The 24,534-nt window shown below is 47.5% G+C and overlaps 1 protein-coding gene across 1 annotated transcript in view; it reads right to left on the bottom strand.

The window, feature by feature from the left end:
* LOC144136767 (uncharacterized) overlaps positions 1–24,534 on the bottom strand; it is a 109,431-nt gene that overhangs the window by 21,862 nt on the left and 63,035 nt on the right. Inside the window, exon 2 of the mRNA XM_077669370.1 lies at positions 162–527. Within this exon, the coding sequence (XP_077525496.1) occupies positions 162–527 (366 nt within the window). The remainder of the gene's footprint in view (positions 1–161; positions 528–24,534) is intronic.

Below are 24,534 nucleotides of genomic sequence, written 5' to 3'. Positions count from 1 at the left end.
ATAAGCGTGAACTTAAGGGTGTCCTTCTCACCCTGATGGTGCGACCTTCGCATCCTCAAGGTCACTTCTACTCGGTTTAAATACGTTAAAACCATGCAACTTTTCCCCCGTCACCGCCGACAGCAGCGAATGAAGACAGGGCCGCCCCGGGGCACACTCACCATAGACCATCATGGACTGCTGTTGTGAGTCGAAGCCGGCCATCGAGGAGACGACACACGTGTACAGGCCACTCATCTCGGTGGTGGGCCGGATTATGCGCAGTGCCCGGTACTGCGAGTCCCGGGGCCCACCGACGGTGTACGAGTCGTCCAGGCGGCCCGTCAGGATGCCGCTCGCCTGGCGCGAGTTCAGCTCGGGGATCCACTGGTACACCGGCTCCAGCAGGTCGTTGAAGAACCACTTGACCACGAGGCGAACGTCGAGCTCGTTGTACACGTACTCGCAGTCCAACAGCACGGGCTCCTCGGTGCCGTTCTGCACCCAGCGGGGCACCGACAGCTTCCAGATGGCCACGCACCGGGCGCCTGTGTACGGGAAAGAAAAAAAAGTGGCTCTCATCGGTCGCTTCTGGGGGCTAAGCAAGAACAGGTGATTAGGGACATAAAGAGCAAAGAACATGATTTGGTTCCTATGTGCCTCGGTCAACAGCCGCCAGACCATAGCTCTTGTGCAGTCCCTTGATAACCCTTAAACATCCAAAGATCCTGAAAGATGAGGACGAAAGTTGTGCGTGCTCTTCTCAGGTATGTATCTACTGGGTTACCGTAAGAGCCTACTATATAGGTGAATTTTAAAACCTTTTAGCTTGGACACTTTGCTCTAAGGGTGCACATGCACAATGAACATTAATTGCAGTTCTTTCACAAACTAAAACTAAAACCAGTGCCTGGTCCTTCTTGTGAGAAATTATAAGTTTATTTGTGTTAAAGTCTCCTTGTGGTACTAAGTAGCTCGTGCGGACTGTTGGTCGTTGAACGCGTGAAAGTCTGCACAAGAGACACAACGAAGCACTTGCGCCTAGCCCAAAGCAAAAAAAAAAGGCCTCCACCGTCTGCAAGACGTTGAAGTAACCAGCGTTACCTTTATTAGCCATGCGTAAAACGAAAGTCTTTCCGCATCCAGCGCGGCCAGTCAAGAATACCCTGAGCGGTTCGAAAAATTAACATAACTTTTCCACCAGGCGGAGCGATCGACTCCTAGCGCAATCTATGAGAGAAATTACGATCGGTCAAGCTCGCCAACGTCCAGTCTTGCCACAACCCTTCTTGCAGAACTGCACACCCCCAGAACTCACCAATAAATCGCGTTGAAACGACTAAGTCAGGCACGAGTGTTTTCCCCCAGCTTTATGCTCCTGGCCAAGTGAATCGCAGATTAACTCACGCCCCTTTCACAAGCAGTGAAGACACCGCATTTTTATCGTACTGCGGCGAATTCGGCTAAATGCACAAGAAATCGTAAAATAGACAATGAAATTCAAAAATACTTGCTTCGTGCGAATGGTATATAGGCTAGCAAGCAATATCTCTCTTTTAGTTAACCATATTGTACACTCTTCTTTCGTCATAAATTGGATGAGAAACAATAAGACGAATTATAACGAATTACAAGCTGGGTGCAGCTCTGAACAATAGAGCCATTCAGAAACTCGTTATTAGCCATATGCGCGCTTGAGCGTGGCGACACAACAGAGTTTTTCAAATACAACGCCTGATTTCGGCATTACAATATACTTCATCTGTTTAAAAGCCGTGCTAATGTCAAATATTGCATTGCATAAAGCATAGTGTATTTATCGTACAAAGTATTGTATCTCTTTTGCAACAGAAACATTCTGCCACCCCCGTAGACAAACCAGCTAACAGGTTCATCCTTTTAATCCAATCATGGCAGCTTTTTTTTCTTTTTTTCCCGCAGGCATCTTCCTAACGAAGAAGTGCTTTGTGATCTATATTCGCTCTTCATTCCAAAACACGTTACACTGTGATTACTAATCCGCAAATCCCGCTTATAGAAGGCGCTGGCTGCAGACCCTTTCATCTTACCGCATCCACCAAAGTTTATCAACAGCAACGCTCCATATGCACGAAGCGCAAGGAACGATGCGCGAAGCCCCGAGAACCCGTTCCTCCCATCCACAGCCTTAGCCTGGCGCATTTCAGACGAGACCCCTATGCGTAGATGCTATGCAAATAAGCGGGAAGCACAGGCGAGTCATCGTAGGCAAGCTAAATGGAGAGATGCTGGCAGGACGCGAGGCGCGGCGCCCATAGAGTGCGTAGAAGACTGCGTGAGGCGCACTCTCCATTCTCATTGACGACGAGATGAGGGCGTACGCTCTCGTCTCCTTTTACTCAGCCAGAGTGCGCTGCTTTACATAAGCCAGACCGCGCTCTCTATGTCCACATTTCCATACCCACTGCGGGCGCCCCGATCAAGGAGAGGACCGAATAGAGAGCTCTGCCTCACGCTCGAGAACACCAGCCTTCGTTTGCTGCGGGAGTCGTGGAACTTAGCGTGTTTCTTGAGCGTTTTCTGCGTAGAGCCTCTCAGGAAAGATGGCAAGAGGCACGCTATATATTAAAAAAAGGGCCGGTGCGGATTTTTACCGTCCACTGACGTGAATTGCAACAGTGAAACACGGTAGCAGTTCGCTGGTCTTTCGCACGCTACGTACGTTGTATGGAGTACCATAAATCTCTTTTTCTCGCGCCAGAAGTCTGTCCAGCGCTTTTCGACGACAGTGTTCCAAGTCTCGATGCAAACCCCTGCGCCCCCCCCCCTCCTCATGCCCCTCCCTCCAAATAGTTTCTAACAATTGAAAGAGAAGGCAAGCCGGAAACTACATGCATGTAGTTCAAAATGACAGCCGCGTAAGATCCGCCTTTTTTTGTTTATCAGGCAAAGATATTGCTGCTGAATGTTTCTTGAACCCCAGCTGCCGTAAGTTGAGCTTTAAAAAAATCATTCATGAGCAATGCAATTTAGTGATAGAGCTGAGCTAAGCCATCACGCGTGGTAAGCAGTGGCTATTGCTATGTTGACAGCAGGATTTAGTGTTCGATACAGCGCGCACCACGCTGCGGCAAGGAATTGAAACGTTTGAATAAAACAGAAATGTATTCTGCGTCTTCTCAATTATAGAGGGAGTGACAGAATCATGGAGCAATTTACAACGCAGGAGGCGGGCTTAAAGCCTTATAACTTTCAGTGTGAGGCGCCGTTTTTATTTACACCCGAAATTGAAGGTCCTAACGGCGCAATGAAAATGTCTGCGCCTTTATATCGTGAATGGATTCACATATTGCGGCGAGAGGCTAAGCTAATTTGCTATGCGCCGGAAACGCGCGGAAACGCTGTCTGCACAAGATTACGACGGTGTGCGCGGAGAGACTTTCTTTTCATTTATTTTAGGGAGCCCAACCCAACGTATGTCCACACAAGACCATCGCACGAGTAATCACACAGACGCTCCGCCGCCGCCACCTATGGTAATAGAATCTATCCTTCGGTGAGCCCTTTGTTCCGCGATACCATGAGCCAGGAAGAAGAAAAAGAAAAGAAATATCACAGCCAGGCAAAGCACGCTTGCGTGTTCCGGGCGTTTCCGGACTCCCGGAAAGCAATCGCACGCATCGCTTCCGGACGCGAGCCCGTCCGTCCATCATGGCGTGCGCCATGCTTGCGTCCGCGGAAAGATCGCCTACTCGGCAACGTCGACTTTGCTACGGGGGCATTGAGCCGATCGCCCGGCAGACTCCTTGTGCTGTTTCGGCGATTCTTCCGCAACGCAGGCTGCTGGAAGCATTGTTCGGAGCAGTGCCGTCACACGCACACAGCACTCCGTTCGAGTGTGATTGTATTCAGCCTATGCTTCGCAAAAAAAATCGTAATACGGCTAACTTCTGCACTCTCTTTATGATGCACGTTGCACAATTCGCTGCATAATGAGGTACATATGTGATGTGCTTTTGCATAATGCTTTGACTTGCATTTCTGCTGTAAGCAACCTCGAGCGTCGACTTTTTCGTACGCGACAGAGGGACGCTCGCGCTTCCTGGACACCCCTACGCTGCCTGAGCTGTTCCTTTCTTTTTGCACAACTGCCGTAACGGGTTCGCTGTATAGAATAGAAACATGTCCAACTTTCTTGGAAAAACATTTTGAATATCGGAAAATTGTTACGTACTGATGTAGAAATATTGAAGATATTGGTTCATTCTTCGAATATGTAGCGCAATCTTTCTATTAAAGTTTTTCCACCGCTCGCTTCAAGCAGTTAAGACTGCCATAAAATAAACAATGGGGAACGCGTTCGACGATATCAAAAACATCAATAGCAAAATGCAAGCCTGCCGAAGGAAGATCTGCGGATATAATGATTATTATAGTGAAATCTTGCTATATGTGAAAAAACTGCATTCTTAAACTATTTCTCGTTCAAAAATTATTTTGTTCAGAATTGTTGGCTATGACCATGTAAGGTACTTTCGTGCAGGAACCGAAGAACGCTCCTGCTCTTATTGTTGTTGGTCAGCCACTTGGAGAACTCCTCCCTTGTCGCCGTTAGTCCCACTTCCTGTAAAATATGCGTCCTTGAAGCCGTTGTCCCACACAAGTCCACAGCAAGTGGCGAACATCCAGCTGCTGTGGATTGTGCAGAGACCCAGGACAGCCGTGATCGTATAGTGGTTAGTAGACAGCGTTGTGGTTGCGCTGTTCCTACCACGCAGCCCGTCTACACACTCGCACAAAGGTCTGCATGCGTCTTATGTGCGAAACTCCATTAATATTACAATCATGGGAAATGTCATCGTAAGGCCCGACCAAAAGCTCGGATTGTCACCGTTGATCCGAATACATTTCTCGAAACTGGGTGTTCCAATGAATCTAGACAAACAATATTGCAGCCGCAAGTCCAACAGTTCCTTCCTTATTAGTTTTTTCCATGTTTCATGTTGCGGCCTTCTGAGGCCTGAGCCTGCAGAAGTGCGGAACACCTTATCACGTATATATAAATGAATACATGCTCAACGGGACAAGTATTTAAATCAAAATTAAAAATAATCTCATAGTAATGCACGAGAAACTTGTGAGCTATTTGACAGTGTTTGGAGGCGAAATCTGATAAAGACAAGTCGACCAATTTGGAAGGCTGCTCACAGCGCCTCTATTGTTACACAGTCGTTGAAAAGCTGACTACGCTGAAGCCCAGTGAGTTCTCTATTGCTTCCAATAACGTTTATGAAACAGAAGTAAAGCGTTTTCTGTTTAATCCTGTAAAAGACAAAATTTTCATTATAGGGAGTACGCGGGGGCTGACGAGGATGTAGATATCGTAATCTTGCTTGTCTTCATGGTATGAGTATTGTAGTCAAAGAATTAATTCTCTACATTACTGCAGCATTTAAGCTTCAATAGAGATAACTTAACATTAGTTTCAATACAGGGGAGGGGGGTAGGCGGAATAAACGATCTGCTTCATTCAGTAGCCATCAAGAAAGGTATTTTGCTCATCTTTTTGTATTGTGAATGCTTATTGCTGTCAAGTATTTATTCTCCGGAGGCATTTTTTTTCTTCAAAACCTATGCAGTGGAACTACAGCTTGAACTGCACTCCCCCGCCAAAAGCCTTCAGGCCACAGCGTTCACCAGTAGTGGAATGAATGTCCCTTCAATGCTGCGCTACACGAAGCATTCAAAGTACACGTCAAGCAGCAAGATTCTATTCCGCTAAGAAACCTTCTCCTAAATTTCAAGGCCTTTTGATCTTTAATGGGGCAGTGATGGCTCCATTATGCGGCTGACGCGAAAAGATTTTGAACTGAAAACTTTTGACCCAGAATGTACATAATATTCATAAAAACGTAGCTCTACATGCAGGTACAGAAATATTTATCAGTTTACTGCCACTAACGATATCGTATCGCATCAACCGCAGTCTGGTGTTTTGATCGTTTTGGCGCATTGTTTAAAACTGGCTTTGTATATTAATATATTAATGGATTATACGGGCAGCGTGCTAGATGGCAAAGCCTTTTTCCTGTCGCACGGACTTAACTCGACCATCTGTTTTCAAGCTTTAAGCAAGCCCTTACAAGTCTTTCATAGATTCTTGTGCATTGCATCACCAAAAAGTATTTTTGCTGACAAACATTTCACGCAAGTTCCACCATTTTTCTTTAAGATCATATTTAAGATAGCAGTGGTTCTTATTTATTGTGGTGAATGAAAACTGCTAGGTTTTTTTGAGAATTGTCTCAGGTGTCGAGATATTCAATGAAATACTTGAGCAGCATGTATTGATTCCCCTACACTGACGCATATTGAATGCCGACAGCGACTCCGTCCTTCGAAATTTTTCATTTCTGCGTACTTCTTCGATGAGAAAAGAAGAAGTCATTGAAGTCCGCCCAGCCTTCAATTCTCTCTAGTGAAATATTCAGGTTTCACCTACTGTACGCGGCCTTTATGCCGGCAATAACAGTTTTGTCCTCCCCACCCGCACATTCGTTGTCTTCCGGTCCCATAGGGTTAGCTTTTCTCGGTGTCAAAGGTTTAAAAAAACGCATGCGCAAGCACCTGCAACTACATAGCGGGAGCATGCCAGTCAATAATGTACAATCGTGACACAAATGAAGATTCCGAGAGGCTAACATCACAATGAGAAAAGCCAGGCAGGATAGCCCAGAACTCACCAGCTTTGCTCGAAGGAACTTGCTAACGTGCTCACCCGTCGTTTCTCCCGAAAGCAATCAGCTGCTTTAGGTCTGTGACGTGACTAACCGCCGTTTCGAAAACGCACCGGCCCTAACAGCACTTCTCTTGAGCGTTGCCTGCCCGTTCCGTTCTGCGTGTTCTACTCTTCATCTCAGGATGTAGGCGCTAGGTTTAACGCACGCGGGCTTGATTGCCATTGGTTTGTGTGCTCGCAGGTTTGTGTGCCATTGGTTTGTGTGCCTTGTTGCGTAGTCGATAAGTCCTGCACCGTTGGGACTATACAATAACGAAAGGCAGCCTTAGTGCCTTTCCCGCGTCTACCTTTTTCATCTCTTAGCGGGCCATCAGTGTCCAGCGACGGTCTCTCTCGTTAAGCGTTCAGGTTTCCGCCCGATTCTGCTGTCCGATGGGGGACGGAAGGGAGGGGGGTGTACAGAGAAGGAGGGACAAGTCAACGAGGGTGAGCTCCGTGCTCGTTGCAACAATCGTTGGGGGCTTTTTTTTTTTCCCACACGTCTCCGAAAAGCATCGTTCCAAGTGCCTTAATTGGTTCTCAGTACCAGTATCTCTGCGTGGTATTTTTCACGCAGGCATACAACATCGCTTTCGAATGAGGCGCTGCTAATATATTGCCCTGCTGCAAATGCGATGCACGCGAACAAGCGGTGCTCGTGACGGAGGAAATCATGTATTTGCATTTACTCTGTCTTTCAGACAGAATGCGACGGGCTTGTTCAGCAGTAAACGCTTGCTATTCGCACGGCTGGAGCAGGTCGCTAAACGTTGCCACATATGAAAAAAGCATTGATGAAAAATAATTCAATCGCAGTGAAAGGTAATTTTCGTTATGGGCCCTCTATAGCTGCACTTTTATCGCACTGTCACAATGAGCGTGTGGCTCCGTCACGTGGCACTGACGGCAACACATTTAGCATTCGTACAACGTGTCCAAGAGGGCAGCCGTCTCGCATAGTGTTTCCGTGTGGAAGCGAATATGAAAGTGGGAATGGGCCTGCTTTGAAGCGTCGGCGAACTGTAAGAATGCCAGTCCAATTCTTTGCTGTAAACACTAATTCCCTGAGAGAGCCAATAGATGCCTCGGAATGGTAGCATCACCGGTCCGCTGTCGCTGGCCGCACAGAAGTACCTTCGTGAACAAAAGTCAAAGACCCCCCCCCCCCCCCCTTCTCATGTTCCCAACCTTGCCATTCTGCATGGGCGAGCTGCCTCCGAGTCTCACTGACTTTGCTGCGTCATGCTAGAATTCACAGCTTTTGGAACAAATATGTTTGCGTCTCGTCCAAACGACATCAGTATCATACACTACAGAGTTTGCAAATATATCTCTCCACAAACATCGGCACTCAAACGTTTTAGCAAGTTTCAGATACTCTAAAAGCATGTAGGAAATGTGGTACACGCTTACGAACAAGCCAGAGCGTAAACCTCCCAGTATTCGAGCCCCCTTAAGCAACAGCAATAATTTCAGCCTTAAGGTTAAACAAATTTATGGCCATCTACTTTGAGAAGAGCTACAATTGCGAGATCTCTGCACGGAGCAAGAAACAACATTCTGCTTTTTACGAAACAGTCCCTTAAGGTTTACGAAAGGTTGACATCTCACACTCTCGATAACTTTTTGTGGGTGAATATTTATAGGCTGCCTTTAGTCATATTTGGTGTGTCATTTACACATGCGAAAAACAGGAATATGTTTGACGACAAAGAAAATGAAATGCTTCAGAAAAATTTGTTGATAACCGTAGTGGTCATGCTATGCAAGCAAAAAAGAAAACATGGCGTTTGAAATAAACGGTCGTCATTGTATGAAACAACAGTTAAGAAAAGTTCCTTTCGATAACCAAGTGAAACAAAATAGCTGTGTAAATAGCTAGAGAAAAGCTGAAGTTAATATTTTCAGGGTTAAAAGTGGCTTAAGTAAGTGATTTTTTGTATGCGCAAGGTAAAATACTCCCCCGAAAGAAAAACACAACGAAAGAACTTATCAACGATAGTTGATTCTAAGTTAAGCTAATTAAAAATAACGCACACGAAATATTTATACTTACTTTTACCCACAGCCCTTCATTACGACGACTGTGCATGCTTTTCTGCTGCTTTCCGAAACTTCCTTTTAGAATGACTGCTGCATTTTCGGTTCTGCATTTACAAGTATGCTTTGCTCAATATATTCGTTGCTGATTTATAAAGTTTCTCTATATCCGAGTGACTGTTGTACTTCGATAAGTACTTTTTTTCACTCTATTTTGTTGTCTTCTGCACTGATTCACTTTTCCTTTCTACTCTCTTTTTTTTTCCTCTAAAAATTAATGGCTTCGTCTATATCTTTGTACTTTGTATAACCTGCTTCTTCTAATTCATGCTTTTTTTCGCTATTTTCCTCTACAGTGAAGCCCCAGTGTGGATGTGCAAGACATTGTCCCAATGAATAACTAAACTGTGCCGTGATGATCCAAAGCGCAAACAAATATTTGTGCACTTTTAAATATACTGCCACGCTGATACCTCTTGCAAATGAATGATACGAAAATACATCTAATGGCCCTGTTCAGGAAGTCAGTGAAACTAGAGAGCCTTCTCAGCGAGCGTGCGTTTTCCAGTATCTTATTTTTAATTTTTGAGCAAAAATACTTGAGAACAAAATATTCCTCTATTGTTGCGCGGGAAAACAATGGCCGGGCAAACAAGCGCATGCTGCAGTGAAAGTCTCCTGATCAACCTAGATCGCATATATTTACTCAAGTCGCATTGAACTATTGCTGCGTGCTGGATTTGTTGCTCTGCTTCCTCCATCGACTGTGGCTAAGGATTTGAACTCCGTCTCGGCAGCTAGTGCGTCCCCATATGAGCACGCATTCGGTTCAACCTTCCAGTCCCTCCTAGAAACGTTAAAGGGGCTCTGAATGAGGCTCTAATAAAGTTGCGGTATGTCTGGGATATTGAAGCGCGCCGCTTCACGAATAGTGTCCAGCAAGGATTTTTTAAATGAACTTTGTAGAAGCTTAGTTAGCTGTAGTGAAAATTTGAATTTCAGCGTCTTCGCGCCTTTCCCTCTCCTCTCGTCACTTTTTGCACGCCGGAAAGTAGGCGCTCCTTCGCCGACCCCCCTCTGGGAGCGGAGCTTCCCAACCCGCCGGAGCTAAGCGGCCTATTGGCCGCGACCACGGTAGCTGCTTCTCGTCTGAAAGAATCTAACCAATGGCCACCTCTCACCTTGTCTACGCAGATGCGGGGGACGGAGGAGGGCGCGAGCATGAAAAAGTCGCCGGAAAGGGCTCGCCAACTTTGACGCGTGATTGTCGGTCGTCTGCTGCGTGTAGAAGAGTATTATTTGGCTCAGCTTTTCATGGCAACGCAGTGCAGTGATTAAGTGAGTTAATGTGCTCTCCTCGGAAGGCGTTTCAGAGCCCCTTTAAGGCGCGTACGGAGTAAATTGCTTTCCTTTCCTACAACACAGCTGTCCAAGTCGTGTGCCTGTAGTGAGCGGCTGTGCAGAGAGGTAAAATGCAGTGATCAACAAAAGCGCAAACGAAGCTCAGAGTATCATCAAGCTTTGTACCTTTCAATATGAATGAAAATAACGGCTTACATCCAAGCAGATGATTTTTCTCAGCATCTTTATACGAATGCTACTCTTTCGATCGAAGTGTTCAACAGAATTGTATCGACGCTCTTTTGTGAGTGGCTGTGCTCTGCTGGCTGTTAACAAAAAACATCATCGTTCGTTCGCGACTTCCTCAAATCCTTAACCCACAAAGCAAAAGTTATTCAGTGCTTCGAAGAGAAAGCACAAAATGGACTGAGTCGTGAAACGAGTTGTCGCGTGTATATTAACACCCTAGCCGTCTTGGACGAGACAGCCTCGTCATGAGCCTACTGTCATTTCTAGCTCATGACAAGTCGGGCTCGTGTGTTTTCTGGAACTTTGTGCCTGGTTTAGGCGAGTAGGGCCCGCCCAAAGTAAACTTTTGGTTTGCCGACAGATGGCAGCATGGGTTCTAAACGGCCAATTTGCTACCAGTTTTTTTTATGTGTCTGTGCGCGCGCAGAAAGTGTGTGACCACAGCGTTTGCGTTTGCTTATTTTTATGTAGATATAAAATACCTCTACAGATAATGTGGGCATTGTGAAGAATAGTTTCCTAACCAACACTCTTGTTTAGATTTTCCGGGTCTGCATAGAACACAAGGTTCGTAAGTATTTTACGCACTGCTTCTCAGTTAACTACATGTTATTAGGATTTACTACGAACAGATAGCGTCAGCGTCACCGAGGTAACCTTACATAAACTAGTCAGAGTCCAGCACTCGGATAAACTTCCTCTTCTCCAACGCGCAGGTGTAGCATATAATGAAGAAAAGCACGTGAAAAAAAAAGGAAGCAATGCGTGAGGCTAAACGCCTGCTTTTAAATCCCTGAGCGCGCATACAGCGCTCTGAGGGTGAAGTTTAAGCAGGAACGCATCTCCAGATTCTTTCTAGCCTCTGAGTTGCTGGCTATGCTCAAAACTGTGCTCCTCGTTAGCGGGGATAAACAGGGACAAAGGCTTTAGGACGAACTTAATTCCAGGCCCCTACCTGATTCATGCGTTTCTGGTTCGTACTTTGAACGCGCTTTTAGAGAAGCCATGAGCCACTCTAGAGGCTTAATTGGGAGGACATGAGAGCTTTTAGCCGGAGATTTTCGCTCGAACTGCATAGGGTGTAACAGGGTTAAGCGGGCTTTAAAACCTTTCCCGTGTCTCGCCGTGCTCGGCGTCCAACAGAGTGGCGCGTAACGAGAGAAATTCACTGTCGCTCAACAACCGGCTTCGATGGGCTCTGAGCTCGCTGTACTTCGGCAGTTCTACCGAACGGTCGACCAGGCCTCTAGCAGATATGTCAGGTCTGTTATAGCCACATGCGGTAGTTACAAAAAGTATTGAGAAAAAAACCCAGTAAACAACGCCCATTCACTGCCTGCGTCACGTACTCAGCAAACACACGCTACACCTTGCGCCGTGATTTGCTGGCTACTTTCTGAAAATACGTCGCTAGCTATCGAGCTGTGCTTCACTTTGGAGCGTTTGGCTTCGGTAAAAGCCCGAGAGTAAACTGAGCGAGCGCTTGCTGCCGCATGCTGCGTGGTCTGAAATGTCCTAACGCTCTACTTTGTTGTTTCACTATTGACTAGAAGTTAGTCAGATGAAAACCGTAGGATTTTTCTAATATTCACTGAGCGAATAAAAAACACATCTTAATTATTTTAACATAATATCCCCCCCCCCCCTCAGCACAAATTTTCGGACGCGCACAAGGCGCCTGAACTACTCTGGAAAAAAAAATATTTTGGTTGGCTTTCATAATCCGCAGGATCGTCTACGTGACGCCGTATTTCTGGTTTCATAAGGCAGAAAAGGACAAACTCGACATTCTCATTCGTAAAGTGACCAGAATAACACTAAGTTTACCACCTAATACATCGACGAACAGAATTTTGAGACTAGGAGTTTCCAATACCCTCGAAGAGATCATTAAGGCTGCAACGACCTCGCAATACCAGAGACTTTTGCACAGTCGTACTGGTCGCAGCATACTGGAAAAGCTGGGACATGAGCCTCGAGCATGCTCCAGACGTACTGACAAGGTTCCTAGACAGATTAGGGACAAATTAAAGATACCTCCACTTTCCAAAAAAAAATGCATCCCATCTACCATGAGAGCCGGAGGAGGGATAGAGCAGTAGCGTTGCAAGCCCGTTTTGAGGGCAGCCAGGACGTTTTGCATACAGATGCCGCAGAATGCGCGGATGGCACGGGGCGCGTTTCGGTAGCTACTAGGGAAAACGGGTGTCCGGCATAGTCCTGTAGCACCCGACACTCGACCGCAACGGAGGCGGAGGAGTTGGCCATTGCGCTGGCTCTAACTCAACAACAGGTTAGTGACTCAAAGACAACGATTAAGACCTTTGACGCGGGCCGCATTTCAGCCATTTGGACACCGGCGCACCAACGGTTGAGGGGAAACGATAAAGCGCACATACTGGCCCGAGGATTGGCTACATCCCGGGATCCCAGTGGCGTCTCATACGCAAACCCCGTCCCATCACGCGATGAGGAGCCCCTACAGTTCGATGACGATCTTAGTGCGTGCCAAGAAATTCCAAATCACTACAAATTAGGCAGAGCGGTACTTCCAAAAGCGTGTAAGCAGCTCACCGAAAGCGAAGAGGTTGTGTGTCGTAAGCTACAAACCGAAGTATTCCCAAACCCCCAGCTTTGTAGCAAGTGGCACCCGGACATTTTTAGCCCCAGGTGGAAATGTTGCGAGGGCATTGTGGACATGATCCATACGATATGGACGGGTCCTAGCTTTGGAGAACCTGACAGAACATATAAGTCCTTGGAGACACGGCTTCTCTAACAGGAAGAAAAGGGACGACGTGAAGTCATCCCTCTCGCCCTGGCCGCTGCAGAGAACCAGAAGATCCCGGTCGACGGCTGAGGGTGAGGACATGGCTGCGACCAAGGTACACCTCGGATCCCCGTCAATCTTTTGGCGGGTGCTATTAAATGTTATTTCTCTCTTTCTCTCCCTCTGTCTCTATCTCTGGTTGGCTGAACAACCAGTCACTCGCCACCTGGTGTGTCTCCTCACCCGAGTGGAATGTTTCCCCCCCCCCTCCCGCCCCCCGTGCCTCCTTCAGATATCTAAACATATGTTAATAGATAGAAGCGAGAAGTGCTGAGTAAGTAAGATGTGGCGGCAACTCCAAATACAGGTCACCTATGGTCGGAACGGTTGCACAGGCGGTATAAGGCCGAGCATTGATATACTGCAAAATACACCTGTATATAATAGTCCAAGTCCTTTTGTTTTCATTGCGAGTCTAACATGCTTTTTGCCAGCTCTGAATGCTGTGATGCGTGTGGGTTAATGCCAATATACGCGCTTATGCTCTCTCGCTAAGTTTAACAATTTTTTATCTTCCTATATCTTTCAGTAAGCGTTCAAACACAATGACAATGTTTTGTCCAGCACATGCGTGCTTATTGCATGGGACTTCCTGGATAGTAACGGTGGGCACAGGGAGTCACAATTCCAGCTTTTCAGCGTTCGTTGCCTTTCCCAAACAAACGCCTACAGCTTAGCTCGTCCAGAAATACCTTGATGGCGAAAACGACAATGAATTCATTTGAAACGAAGTTCTTTTTCAATAAGCGTCTAGTTTTTTTTAGTTTTTAAGGCGCATAAATTAAATTAAGTGAAATGAATCCAGGTAATTTTATTCGTAGCGTGAGCCGCGCTTAGAAAACGAAAATATATGCGTGATACAGAAAGAAAAAAGAATTATTTACGAAGCTTTTTCAATTATTTAAAAAATATAAACATAACACATAGCCAATTTACACAGCGTGGGAAGCAGTAGCCCCCCAAAACGGATCGCATAAGGAAAACGACTGGGCTCCGGAATCATCGCCTTCATATGAGGGCAAACGAAAGAGATGAAAGAAAAAACAGCCAGAGACGGGATTTCATTTGGGAGCTCAAAAGCGCGAGAGAAAGATCTTTCCGCGGTTTGCAGAAATGAAAAGGTGCTATACTGCACAAAACCAAAGCACGGGAGGGATCCTAAAACGGGCGGCGAGAATTTCGCCGCAGAAAGACGAAACATCGCGAGAAGAGGCACACAAAAAGATAGCTAGCGGTGGCCGACGCCACTGTTATTGAAAGCAAACGAGCGCGCTCTGGCGGCACGGAGAGAGACAAATGGTGGCCGCTTTTATCCCGCCTTTCCTCCTCTCTCTTTCTCCCTCTCTTCCCAGCGGGGCTTTGTCTGCACGCACGACGGGCATACATCTCGCCTAGCGCCGAAGCCCGGCTCTGTTTGCCCTGCGCGAAAGCTATATAGGTCTCCATCTACCGCAGGCCGCGCCGCAACGCCTCAGGTTAAGGAGTTATGAGGCTGTTTGGTACCGTTCGTTCATACAAGTCCAACGACCCGACCCTCCTACATCGTTTCTGCCCTCTCTGGTTTAAGCCTGCGAGCATTGTTCTTTATCCTTTTTTTTTTACCGCGAATATTGCCTCGCTATATGCTTTCTACGGCGCTTGTCTCAATAAATCGCCACTGCGTTTTCTTTCCGGCTGTGTTTCTTTACTGTTGCTCTGCGACGCATTAGGCGAGCTCCTATAGATTTTTCTCGGCCGTCAGCATCTGTCTCGCGTATTTACAAACACTCGGCGAGCTGCCATGCATTACAAGATATATATCCCCTGAAAACACTAGGTTGATTGCTCTTATTTGTCGTTGCTTCTCAATTAAATTTCTGCCGCAAAATACGCGATTAAATTTTAATTGAATTCCGAACTAACACGCTTTATTTATTCACGCTGGACACGCGATGGCACGCGTTATGTGTCGTTTGCAGGCTTCTCTCTTCTACGCGTAGTCCGGTTACGTCTATAAAAAACAAAGAAAGGAAGTATTCAGCAGCAGGGCGTGACCGGAAGCGAACAAGAAGCACGCAGAGAAGGAAGGGAGGGGACAACAGGCGGCCTTCGTCGCAAGAAAAACTCGTTTAGGGTAAACGACACGGCAGGCTCGGCTGTGAAATGAGATTCTCCCAAGCAACGGGCTTGTTCAGGCGGGCCTCCCGAACTCATTCGCCCGCTCTTCCGCTCGTTCCGGGACCGTTTTCGGAACGGGGCTTTCACGCGTCACCCAAACTGATCTCGTGTGATCCTTCTTTGGAACGAGCGGCCGGCCGCTCGTCGGGCGCCAAAGTAGCAAATCGCGCGATCTAAGACGACAACGAAGGAAAAAAAAACAACAAACGAGCGTGTTGCATAGCCACGACCAAGAGGAAAAGAAGAAAGGGGAGAGAGAAGGGGAATGGGGCTGCGGGGGACCCGTTAGAGCGCGAAATAATAAGAGCAATCAGGGCGCTCAATTTCCCTCCCGCCTTGCTTGTCCTTTCAGCGACAGCGCACGCCAACCAAGTATAGTCCAACGCTCGCTCCAAGAAGTCGCATTACTCAACATTCTCTCTTCCTCGCTGCTCTCTCTACTCCTCCTCCTCCTTTTCTCTTTTGCGTTCCTTCACATTGGGGACAAGCGAAGCTCCTGTTGCCCTTCGAATTTTGGGGTGCGGTCGATCTGTTTGCCAGGGAATCCTGCCTGTCGTTCTCTCGCTGCTGTGCTGACTGTGTCAGCACAAGCGCGTTCCTGCGATTTCCTCATGTTTTATAAGGTCTTTCTGCTGGTACCACTTACCGAAACATTTGTCAATATTGCGCTCGCTGACTCCTATTCTTTCTAATCCGGATCGTACAACGAATGCTTCGCAGCAATCAGCTGTTTTCGTCATCGTTTCTTGTCCCGTTAACTTAATACAAAAGTGCGGCACTGTTAGACCCATATTCATAAGTTGCACGTGATTTCCCAATATAACCTCAGTAAAAGTCAGGCGGTAAAACTATTTCGCTGGCTTATATGGCGTTCAGATGGTTTCCACTAGAGATGACATGAAAGCGGCCCATCGACAATGCAGTAGATACTGTTCTTGACTAGCGAGTAGGTTGACATGGCCTGCCTGGCGCTTTAGGGTGCGTAGATGTCCTAAACGCCTTTTGCCGTGTCACAATCATTTTCAACCTCATTTTTTTTAAAGGCTAGAGATGTCCAAACCAGAGGGCCCGCTCAACTATGGTCACCGCTACGCTCTCTGCCCGATGCTCGCTGTGCTGCATCAGTCTCACCAAGGTATATCTGCGATAAAAAGACTGGCTTGGACGCCATTCTGCTGGCCTCGATTGGACGATGATATTGAAAACCTTACTAGTTCTTGCATCCCATATATGTATGCAAGCGTGACCAATGGCACCTCTCGAGGGTCATATCAGCTGGCCAGATAGAGGAAACAGGTGGTCAGGGCTCGACATCGCCGGTTATGCACGACCAATACCAATGACCAATGATAGTCGGTGACTCGCACACAGAATGGACTGAGGCACTTCCTGTCCAGTCGTCGACCACTGAAGTTGCAACCGCCCGACTTCGCGAACTGTTCGCTAGTTTTGGCTTGCCGCATGCATCCTTGTCAAAGGAAGGGCCTCAGTATTCAAACCAATAGTTTTCCTTGTTTATGACTGACAAGTACATAATGCCCCTACGCCGCGCGCAGTACCACCTTCGGCCCAGTGTCCATGCGGAGCGTCCTTTCACACCACTACAGTTGACCTTCTCAAGCTCTCGGCGGTAAGCGATCTCGAGACGAAACGAGCGCGAGTGTTGCTAAGCTACCAGCGTACCCTTTGCATTGCGGCTAGTCCCCTTCAGAAATGCTGCTGAGTAATCAAGTTCGTGCACGCTTGGGCGCATGAGTACCACCTCTGCCTCGGGATTATAGCAGCCTTCCCGATTCCAGTTCGGGGATCCCGTGTGGGTGTGCTGCATTGCACCAGGGGAGGCGGTGGTGAAAAGGCGCTATAAAAGGAATCAAGGGCTCTCGACCGGTCACGGTCAATACTCCAGAGGGTCTAGCCCGGAGTCATTTCAAATAAATTCGCCGCCGGGCGCTTATGTCGCCCAAGGCTCTAAACACGAAAGCACCCTACTCTGACCAGCCTATCCCGGACAACAGGGAACATCAGGCGTCATCGCGACCAGAGCGGCAAAGTCTGCAAATTTAAGAACCCAAAGGCGCTATTCCCGTTTCTTCGATATCACCGCCAGCCGAACAAACTGAATGTCCCACAACACCACCGGCTTCACAGAAGTGTCCACGACAACGAAGGCCCGCGCAGGGACTCCAGCTTGAAAAGAATGGGAGAAGTGGTACAACGCGCTGTACTGACACGTGTCGAATGTGATTAGTGTTTTTGTGTGGTGTCATCAGGCAAGCAGCCTATAACTATATCATTCGTTGTCTGCGAAATAAAGTAGTCCTTAGTTCGCCCTCTAACCGGTCACGCCATTCTCTCACTGCTATACAATACGCGTATTTATCCCTAATTACTTCATTCAGGTCGCTTCTCCTAGAAAACTTCAAAGACCTTTTCCAGCTGCAGATGACTGCACACATTCAAGTTCGGGCAATGACTAAAACCTATTCTTTCCCTCCAGCCAAATACCCAAAAGACCATTTTAAGCATCAAATGTCTTTGAGCCCACCATCCCATCCTAAGACCACGGCTCAGGACTGTGGTCCTTAAATATCATTACATATATCGCTCAGCAAGGCCAGTTCAAAACATAATAACCTGCAGCCAACAGGTACTCCATCTAAAGCTCCGTCTTTCACGCGCCATATCAAAAAGCCGCTTTTGTATTTCCAGCTATATATAGCGTGCGTATCAGCGTGCGGTCTCTTTGTGCAGTCTCCGCCCATTGTGCCCGCTCTACGGGGCAAACGCAAGGCACCCACGAGCTGACGCCGCGGCATGCATCACTATCTTCTTTCACATTTTCTTCCCTACATGCAGTCAGCTGTGAGAAAACTTCCACAGTCAAAAAATTTGTGTATAGTGAATCTACTTCCTCTGTTCTTCCTTTTCCTTTTCGCGCATCTCCAGTCACTGATAAAAAAAAAAAGAGACCGAAGTGCTCGTTCGGTGAGAGGCCATTTCCTCTGGCTCTCGATTCCGCTGTCAAAATATTTCCGCGCTGCACCCCTCGATGAAGTGGAGCTTCTCAAAAGAGAGCTCTTTTTTTGCCTCTGTTCTTTTGCGTGACATCTCTGCGTGCTTTCGCTTTCTCGAAGCTCGGCCTTCGAATCCGTCTTCCCGCACTAAAGGGCAGCCCGAAACTTTTTATACGAGCCCCAAGTTCAAATGGAAGGGCACGGAATTACTGCCGGACAAAGTGTATATATCTAAAAGTAGTCAATCAATAGAGTCACGAAAAAAAGAGACAATAAAGGTTTGAAAAACCCCGGTCGCCCCGAGCTAGAGAGACCCCGGGCTCCTTTTGACTTCCTGTCTTTCTGGAAAGGAATCCCGCGGGCGCTTTCCTAGCCAAGTGCGTGTGTGTCAGATCCCCGAATCTGATTTCCTTCCACGCGGTCATTACTCACGAGCGTGTGAGCCGGAGCGTCGCCTACGGATCTCGGCTTACGCTCGGGCACCCGGATTAGCGCCGGCCGCCGGCAGCGCTGATAGCGGCGGATCCAACCAGCGACGAGGAGATGCCTCAATATACGGTGGGATGGCAGGGCCCACCGCGCTTCGCTTGGATGTCTATTTCTTTGTTTTCTTTTCTCTCTCTCTCTCTCTCTCTCTCTCTCTCTCTCTCTCTCTCTCTCTCGCTCTTTCTATCATGAAAGGGAAAGTCCTGTTATTCCACGCACGCCAGTATACGATTCAAGGCTTCCGGGTTCGTCGAGGAGGAAGCACACTTCCGTCGTTTATTGCGGAACGTAAGCACTTGGGGAGAGGATCCTGTTCGTTTTATGGCACCCGGGGCAGCAGCAGTGTAGCAAATAAAATAAGGCAAGCAAGCAAAAGTGGAAAGCCTGGCAGGAGAAACGCGTGTCGTGTGCAATGGTATGGCGTTACGCTGCCGAGTTGTCTTTAGCGTGATACGCTACCGCACTTGTTCGTTCGACATAACCCCGTCCATGTCGCCCTGAACCTGCCGCACAAAAAAAAAAATCCTCGGAATGATTTTTTTTTGTCTGCCCTTAAACGCGTTCCACATCGTAGGGCACAAGCAGGAAGCTCGAAAAGAACAGTGGTCTAAGCAGAAGATGCTGTGTGAAAGCGACTGAAGGAAAGTATTGTAATACGTCCGCATTCACAGTGTCGTACTTTGCCTGACAGTGTGCCTGTTTTGATCGGTCCGGATAGGGAGGGCCCCTTTAATAATTTAAAAATCGCATCCGCATTTTTGCCGGCACCTATCGTCAGCTGTTTATGGAAGCTTAGGTGAAGACTGATATGGTATGTTATGAGATGATCCTCAGCGTAGTAAATGTCCTACCCCTCTGTATGGCCAACTGTTCAGTGATTTCAACGCTCTGTATTCTAGTAATCGAGCACACCAACAGTAAAATCAAATAATCGATGTAGGAAAAGGAGAACAAAGTACTAACAAGAACTTAACGGGCCACTTAAGTTGCGTCGTAAGGATATGACGCGATACTGTTAATGGGTCCCTTCAGCGGCCTAGGTAAGCTCATTTTTGAGTATCACTTCGCAGACAAGGATACTGTTATTTCTTTCACCATTACTTAACGCTTAACCTAGCGTTAAGAGTACCTACTCCCTCTGTAATGTGAAAGCCCTGTGGGAAAATAAATGAAATTAAACAAAAGGAAATGCGATAGCATTAGAGGTCTCTCCAACGCAAGTATGCATATGTTCTGCCTACAAGCCCATATATGCGAAATTTGTTAATTCTGTACTTTGGTTTCGTATATAGCGAAGAGTCCTCGTTCCAATCCTGGCGTACTGGTGCAGCGGTTAAGCGATATGCCATTGCTCCTGCAGGTGACTGTTTCAAGCACAGCCACCGGTTGGGATTGTGAGACCAAGGTCGCTCTCCCCGAGCAACCTCTCACGACCAATTAATTGTTAATTTAACTCCCACCTGTCAAGGTGGCTGGTTTCTCAGAATCCGGTGCTCAGTTTTGGCACGTGGCGTACTGTGATGACGTCACAAGGTCACGTTACCTAGGTGGCTGGTGGCCCACCTGCTTTTTCGTTCACGATGTCGGCGATGACTAAGCAGGATTTTATCTAGAACTGGACCTTAACGCTATCGTGTTAGTAAAGCTTTCCAACGGAAATAAAAGACGATGTCGCTAGGGGAAAAATCCGACTGTTCAAACTTGAAGTACTTGTGCCTATACAAAACGCGGCGTACATGTAGACACAAGAACCAAATGCAACACGAACACTTTAATGCACTATCGACTGTAATTTCGCCGTGTAAATGGTGGAGAATAACTAATACAGGCGCACAAATTCCAGGGGAATCAACAGTCGTGACAGGAGTTGGTAGTTTAAATGTCTCACGAACTTGCCTCCACCTCTTTGTGTTGTCCAGGTGGTGGTTAGGATACGTACTGCAGAAACTGGCTGCGCATGCACTATAATTAAGTAGAAACTCCCGGGCTCCCGAAGCATGCTATGAACTTGTTCGAACAACTGAAGATGTCTTCGTAGCTTTTCTTGGATGTGTTGGTGTTAAGCAAATATTGTATTTATAGCGGTACCTTTTGTGAGTGTAAAAAAATGGCATCCTTTCCCGCCCTGAGGAGCAAACAGCTGACAACGGTGCCCCCGAGTTCATCTAGACTTCGTGCTAACTTATTATGAAAACATAAATTCAGCTAGTTTTTTTTATATTTACTAAAGCAGGAAGGCCCACTCCCGAACAAAAATTGAGTATCTTTTTTATGGAACTTCATTTCGAGCACGAAGACCTTAACCTCATTTTCTGAAATAAAATTTATACATCCATACATCATGTCGGGCAGGTGTGCTTTTTTTTTTACTTTTATAATAATTTATGCTGCTGTCTACAAAGCTCGGCTTATCTGTCAGTGATAGTTGAATGGTGGGTTGCTCTTTCTTCGTGTTATAAAAGAGTTCACCATTATCGAGGTCAATGCCGCCCGGTATGCGTAATTCTGCCAGCAGTAGATTGCTTCAGCGCGTCAAGTCGTTGGCTGTGCGGTGGAGGAAATAATTGCCTGGAAAATTTCATTTGAGTAGATAACATAGGTTAACCCAGCCGGTACCCAGATTAAACAAGCTGCGTTTATATAAAAAAAATCCACTCGCGTGAGAGCCCATCAAATATGGCTGCTCTTGCGTCCCTTCAGCAGTTTCAAACATTCATGCTGCGCAATTTTTTTTTCCCGAAAGGCAAGAAGGTAGTTCCCGCCTGTTGTTCAATGTCTGTCTTTAAAGGCTACAAACGCCCACCCCGGGCCCCTTATCGCACACTATCCTTAATTAGCCGCACTCTTTAACTGTTCTCTTTCATAATCTGTATACAACGTTACTTAGAAATAACCCACAGTGCTTTCCGCCGATATTGAAAAAGATAAATAGGCACTGAAGGGAGGAGGCACCGGGGCGAAGGGGGGGGGGGGGGTTGGAAGGGGGTTGCGCAGCCATCTCGGGTCGTCATACGTTAAACGCTGCAGCGCGCATGTTCGATATATTGAACCGCACCGGCCGGCGGCCGTTTCTCGCGACCGCTCTTATCGCGCTTCGCTTCTCACAATGTTGCCACACAAGCCCGATCTCACGCTCCGCTGACCCATTTCAGAATAAACTTTTGTCTTGCCCGCCATGCCCTTCGCTCCCGCATAATAGGGCGCAAATACACCAGCACAAATACGAAGCGCTGATAACAGCGACCTCTTTTTATCTTTCTTCATGTACGCCCTCTCTCCACTACACGCTACGCAAACACTCACCAAAGTACACGCACGCACACACATTACCGTAATAACGGCATATCTTGCTCGGAGCGGAGCGCCGTATCCCACTATAACCGGCCTGTCGCAGTACGCGGAGCCGAGTGCTTTCCTCGCGTACACACATGCATACTGCGTACACAGCGCAGCACACTAGTCCCTAGTCTGCCCCAGCCATTCTCGCGCCGCAGATGGTTGTCGGGAGGCAGACAAGCCAGCGACTTGGCTCGTACTCTAGCCACCGCGCCGTGTACATTATATATAGCGCGCACACATCGAGCTGCCCCAAGGCTAACACACGGACGACGCGCAGCGCGTTTTGCTAATGGCTTTGCCGCCGTCGAGAGAACCCGCCGAGGCAACGAAGGGTGGAAGCTCGCGCTCGCAGCCATGTGAAGGGAAAGAAGCCCGGTCAGGTCGTTAAGCGAAAAGCAACCCCGCCACCCCCCCCCCCCCCCTCTCTTTTCTACCCCCCTTTCAGAGCGCGCCTCACGACAGCCACTGCCGCTGATCCGCCGGTCCTATCCTAGCGCACATTATTACGATGCGTGGGTTAAAAAATATACAACATAAGGGGGAAACAAAGCAAAAGCGTCCACGTCTCCGCCCGTTCTGACGAGGAGCGCCGGAGAGACCGGTCGGGGGCGCGGGCGTCTGCTTTAATTACTGGAGGGAAAAGTGAAACGGGTAGAAAGGAAGTGATGAGGGTTGCCGGGAAAAAGAGGCAAAACTTAGACTGCTAGGCGAAGAACGGAAAAGATACGCACGTCTCTGGAAATCGAGCCTTTTGCCTTCCTTCGAGGCAGTGCCAGACCGTGGGGGGGGTCTTCTCCTCAACAGTTTCTTTTCCCTCTTTTTCGTTTACTCCGCCAGAGGCAACCCCGTCTCCCCACGCTCCCTACTACACGGGCCTCTTTGTCCCTGCTTTGCTCCGCAATTCGTTTTCTCGCGTCTCGTTCCGCTATCCTCGTCTCCAATTCAGCCGGTCGTCTTCGCAGCTCCTCGATCTATTTCTTTTTCTCCTCTCCTGACACCCCCGTCTCCTCACCTACCCCGCTCTCTATACCCCCCGCTTTCGTCGAGTCAAAACTCTTTCTCCTCCAAGTCCTGATTACTTCTCGCCTTTGTTTCCGAGATCCCCGGTCGCTTCTGTTCCCGGGCTTGCTTAGCATTAACGCCGCAACTTGCACCCGCGCGCCGAGCCGCGTTTCTGCTTCACTGGTGACCCCTTTCTCTTCTTCTCCTCGTCCGTGTCAGAGCTCGCGCCAGAAATCATTTGTATCTCTTTCGCTTAATGACCGGAACGGTGACACGGGATCGTCTCTCGAATCGCGGACCCTCTGACGCGCCCACTGATGAACGCTGCCCGACCCCCACTCGGCCTCTGTTCTTTGCTTTGCTGACGCTGCTAGTGCTTTTCCCTCTGCGGTCCTTGCGAAGACATGGGGACGTTCTTAGCCGGTGGAAATGCCGTCCCTTTAATACCTGCTCGGCCGCTGATTTAGTCAGCAGCTTACGACGAACAGGGCTCTGAGATTCAAATAACAAAAGCATCTAAGTACAACTGACGACGAGTTCGACGGAGAAAAAAAAAGGAAGACAAACTGAAGGCCTTTCAATAAAAACAAGAGATGAAAAAGGAACTAAGCTGTTAACCATTGGGGAGAGGATTTATGGGCAAAATACTCAGGCTAGAGAAAGGGCAAGCAATTGAAAAAAAGGAATAAATGCAAAAGATACAAGTTGCAGCACTATAATTTGACAGAGTTGTTCTTATGTGTCTATACCAATGGGCTCTAAACCGAGCTATCGGGCAAGTCGTTATTTTCTTGAGACATAACTGCAGAGCGAAAAGCACAAACATATCAAGAAAAAACACCCATTTATCCGCATTTATGTCGTTCTCTGAAGTTTGTCAGTGAATGCGAAGTTCCAAGAACAGAGAGAAAACAAAGAAATGTGTAACTTCACAAGCAGCAACATTTCTGACAGTAGTCTATATGCGTCACAGGACGGTCCAACAGAGCCTAGGATGAAAAGACAACTTCACCACGCGTATTGTTCGCATATTTTCCTCTATTCTTTATTGCGTGTCTTCCGCAACCTTACACTCAGCTCGAAACAACAGCAACAACATGCGTGCCACCGCATTGAAGATGATCATTGTTTAGGCTGCGTTAGCAGTATAGCCCTCATTTGGAGAAAATGCCGCTCTCCGTGTTTCCGAAGCGTCCCCTTCCAGAAGACACAACCGACCACAAGCTCACGTAAAAATTGAAAGAAAACGCGACGACGATATCAAATTCAAACACGATATGGAAAGGATATCCTTGTAAACGCAAAAATATAAAAACGAAATGTAAAACCAATACTGCTAA

Source organism: Amblyomma americanum, chromosome 6 (assembly GCF_052857255.1).
Source record: "Amblyomma americanum isolate KBUSLIRL-KWMA chromosome 6, ASM5285725v1, whole genome shotgun sequence".
Taxonomy (NCBI): Eukaryota; Metazoa; Arthropoda; class Arachnida; order Ixodida; family Ixodidae; genus Amblyomma; species Amblyomma americanum.
The sequence above is the reverse complement of the archived record's forward strand: the minus strand, read 5'-3'. Positions and strand labels throughout refer to the sequence as shown.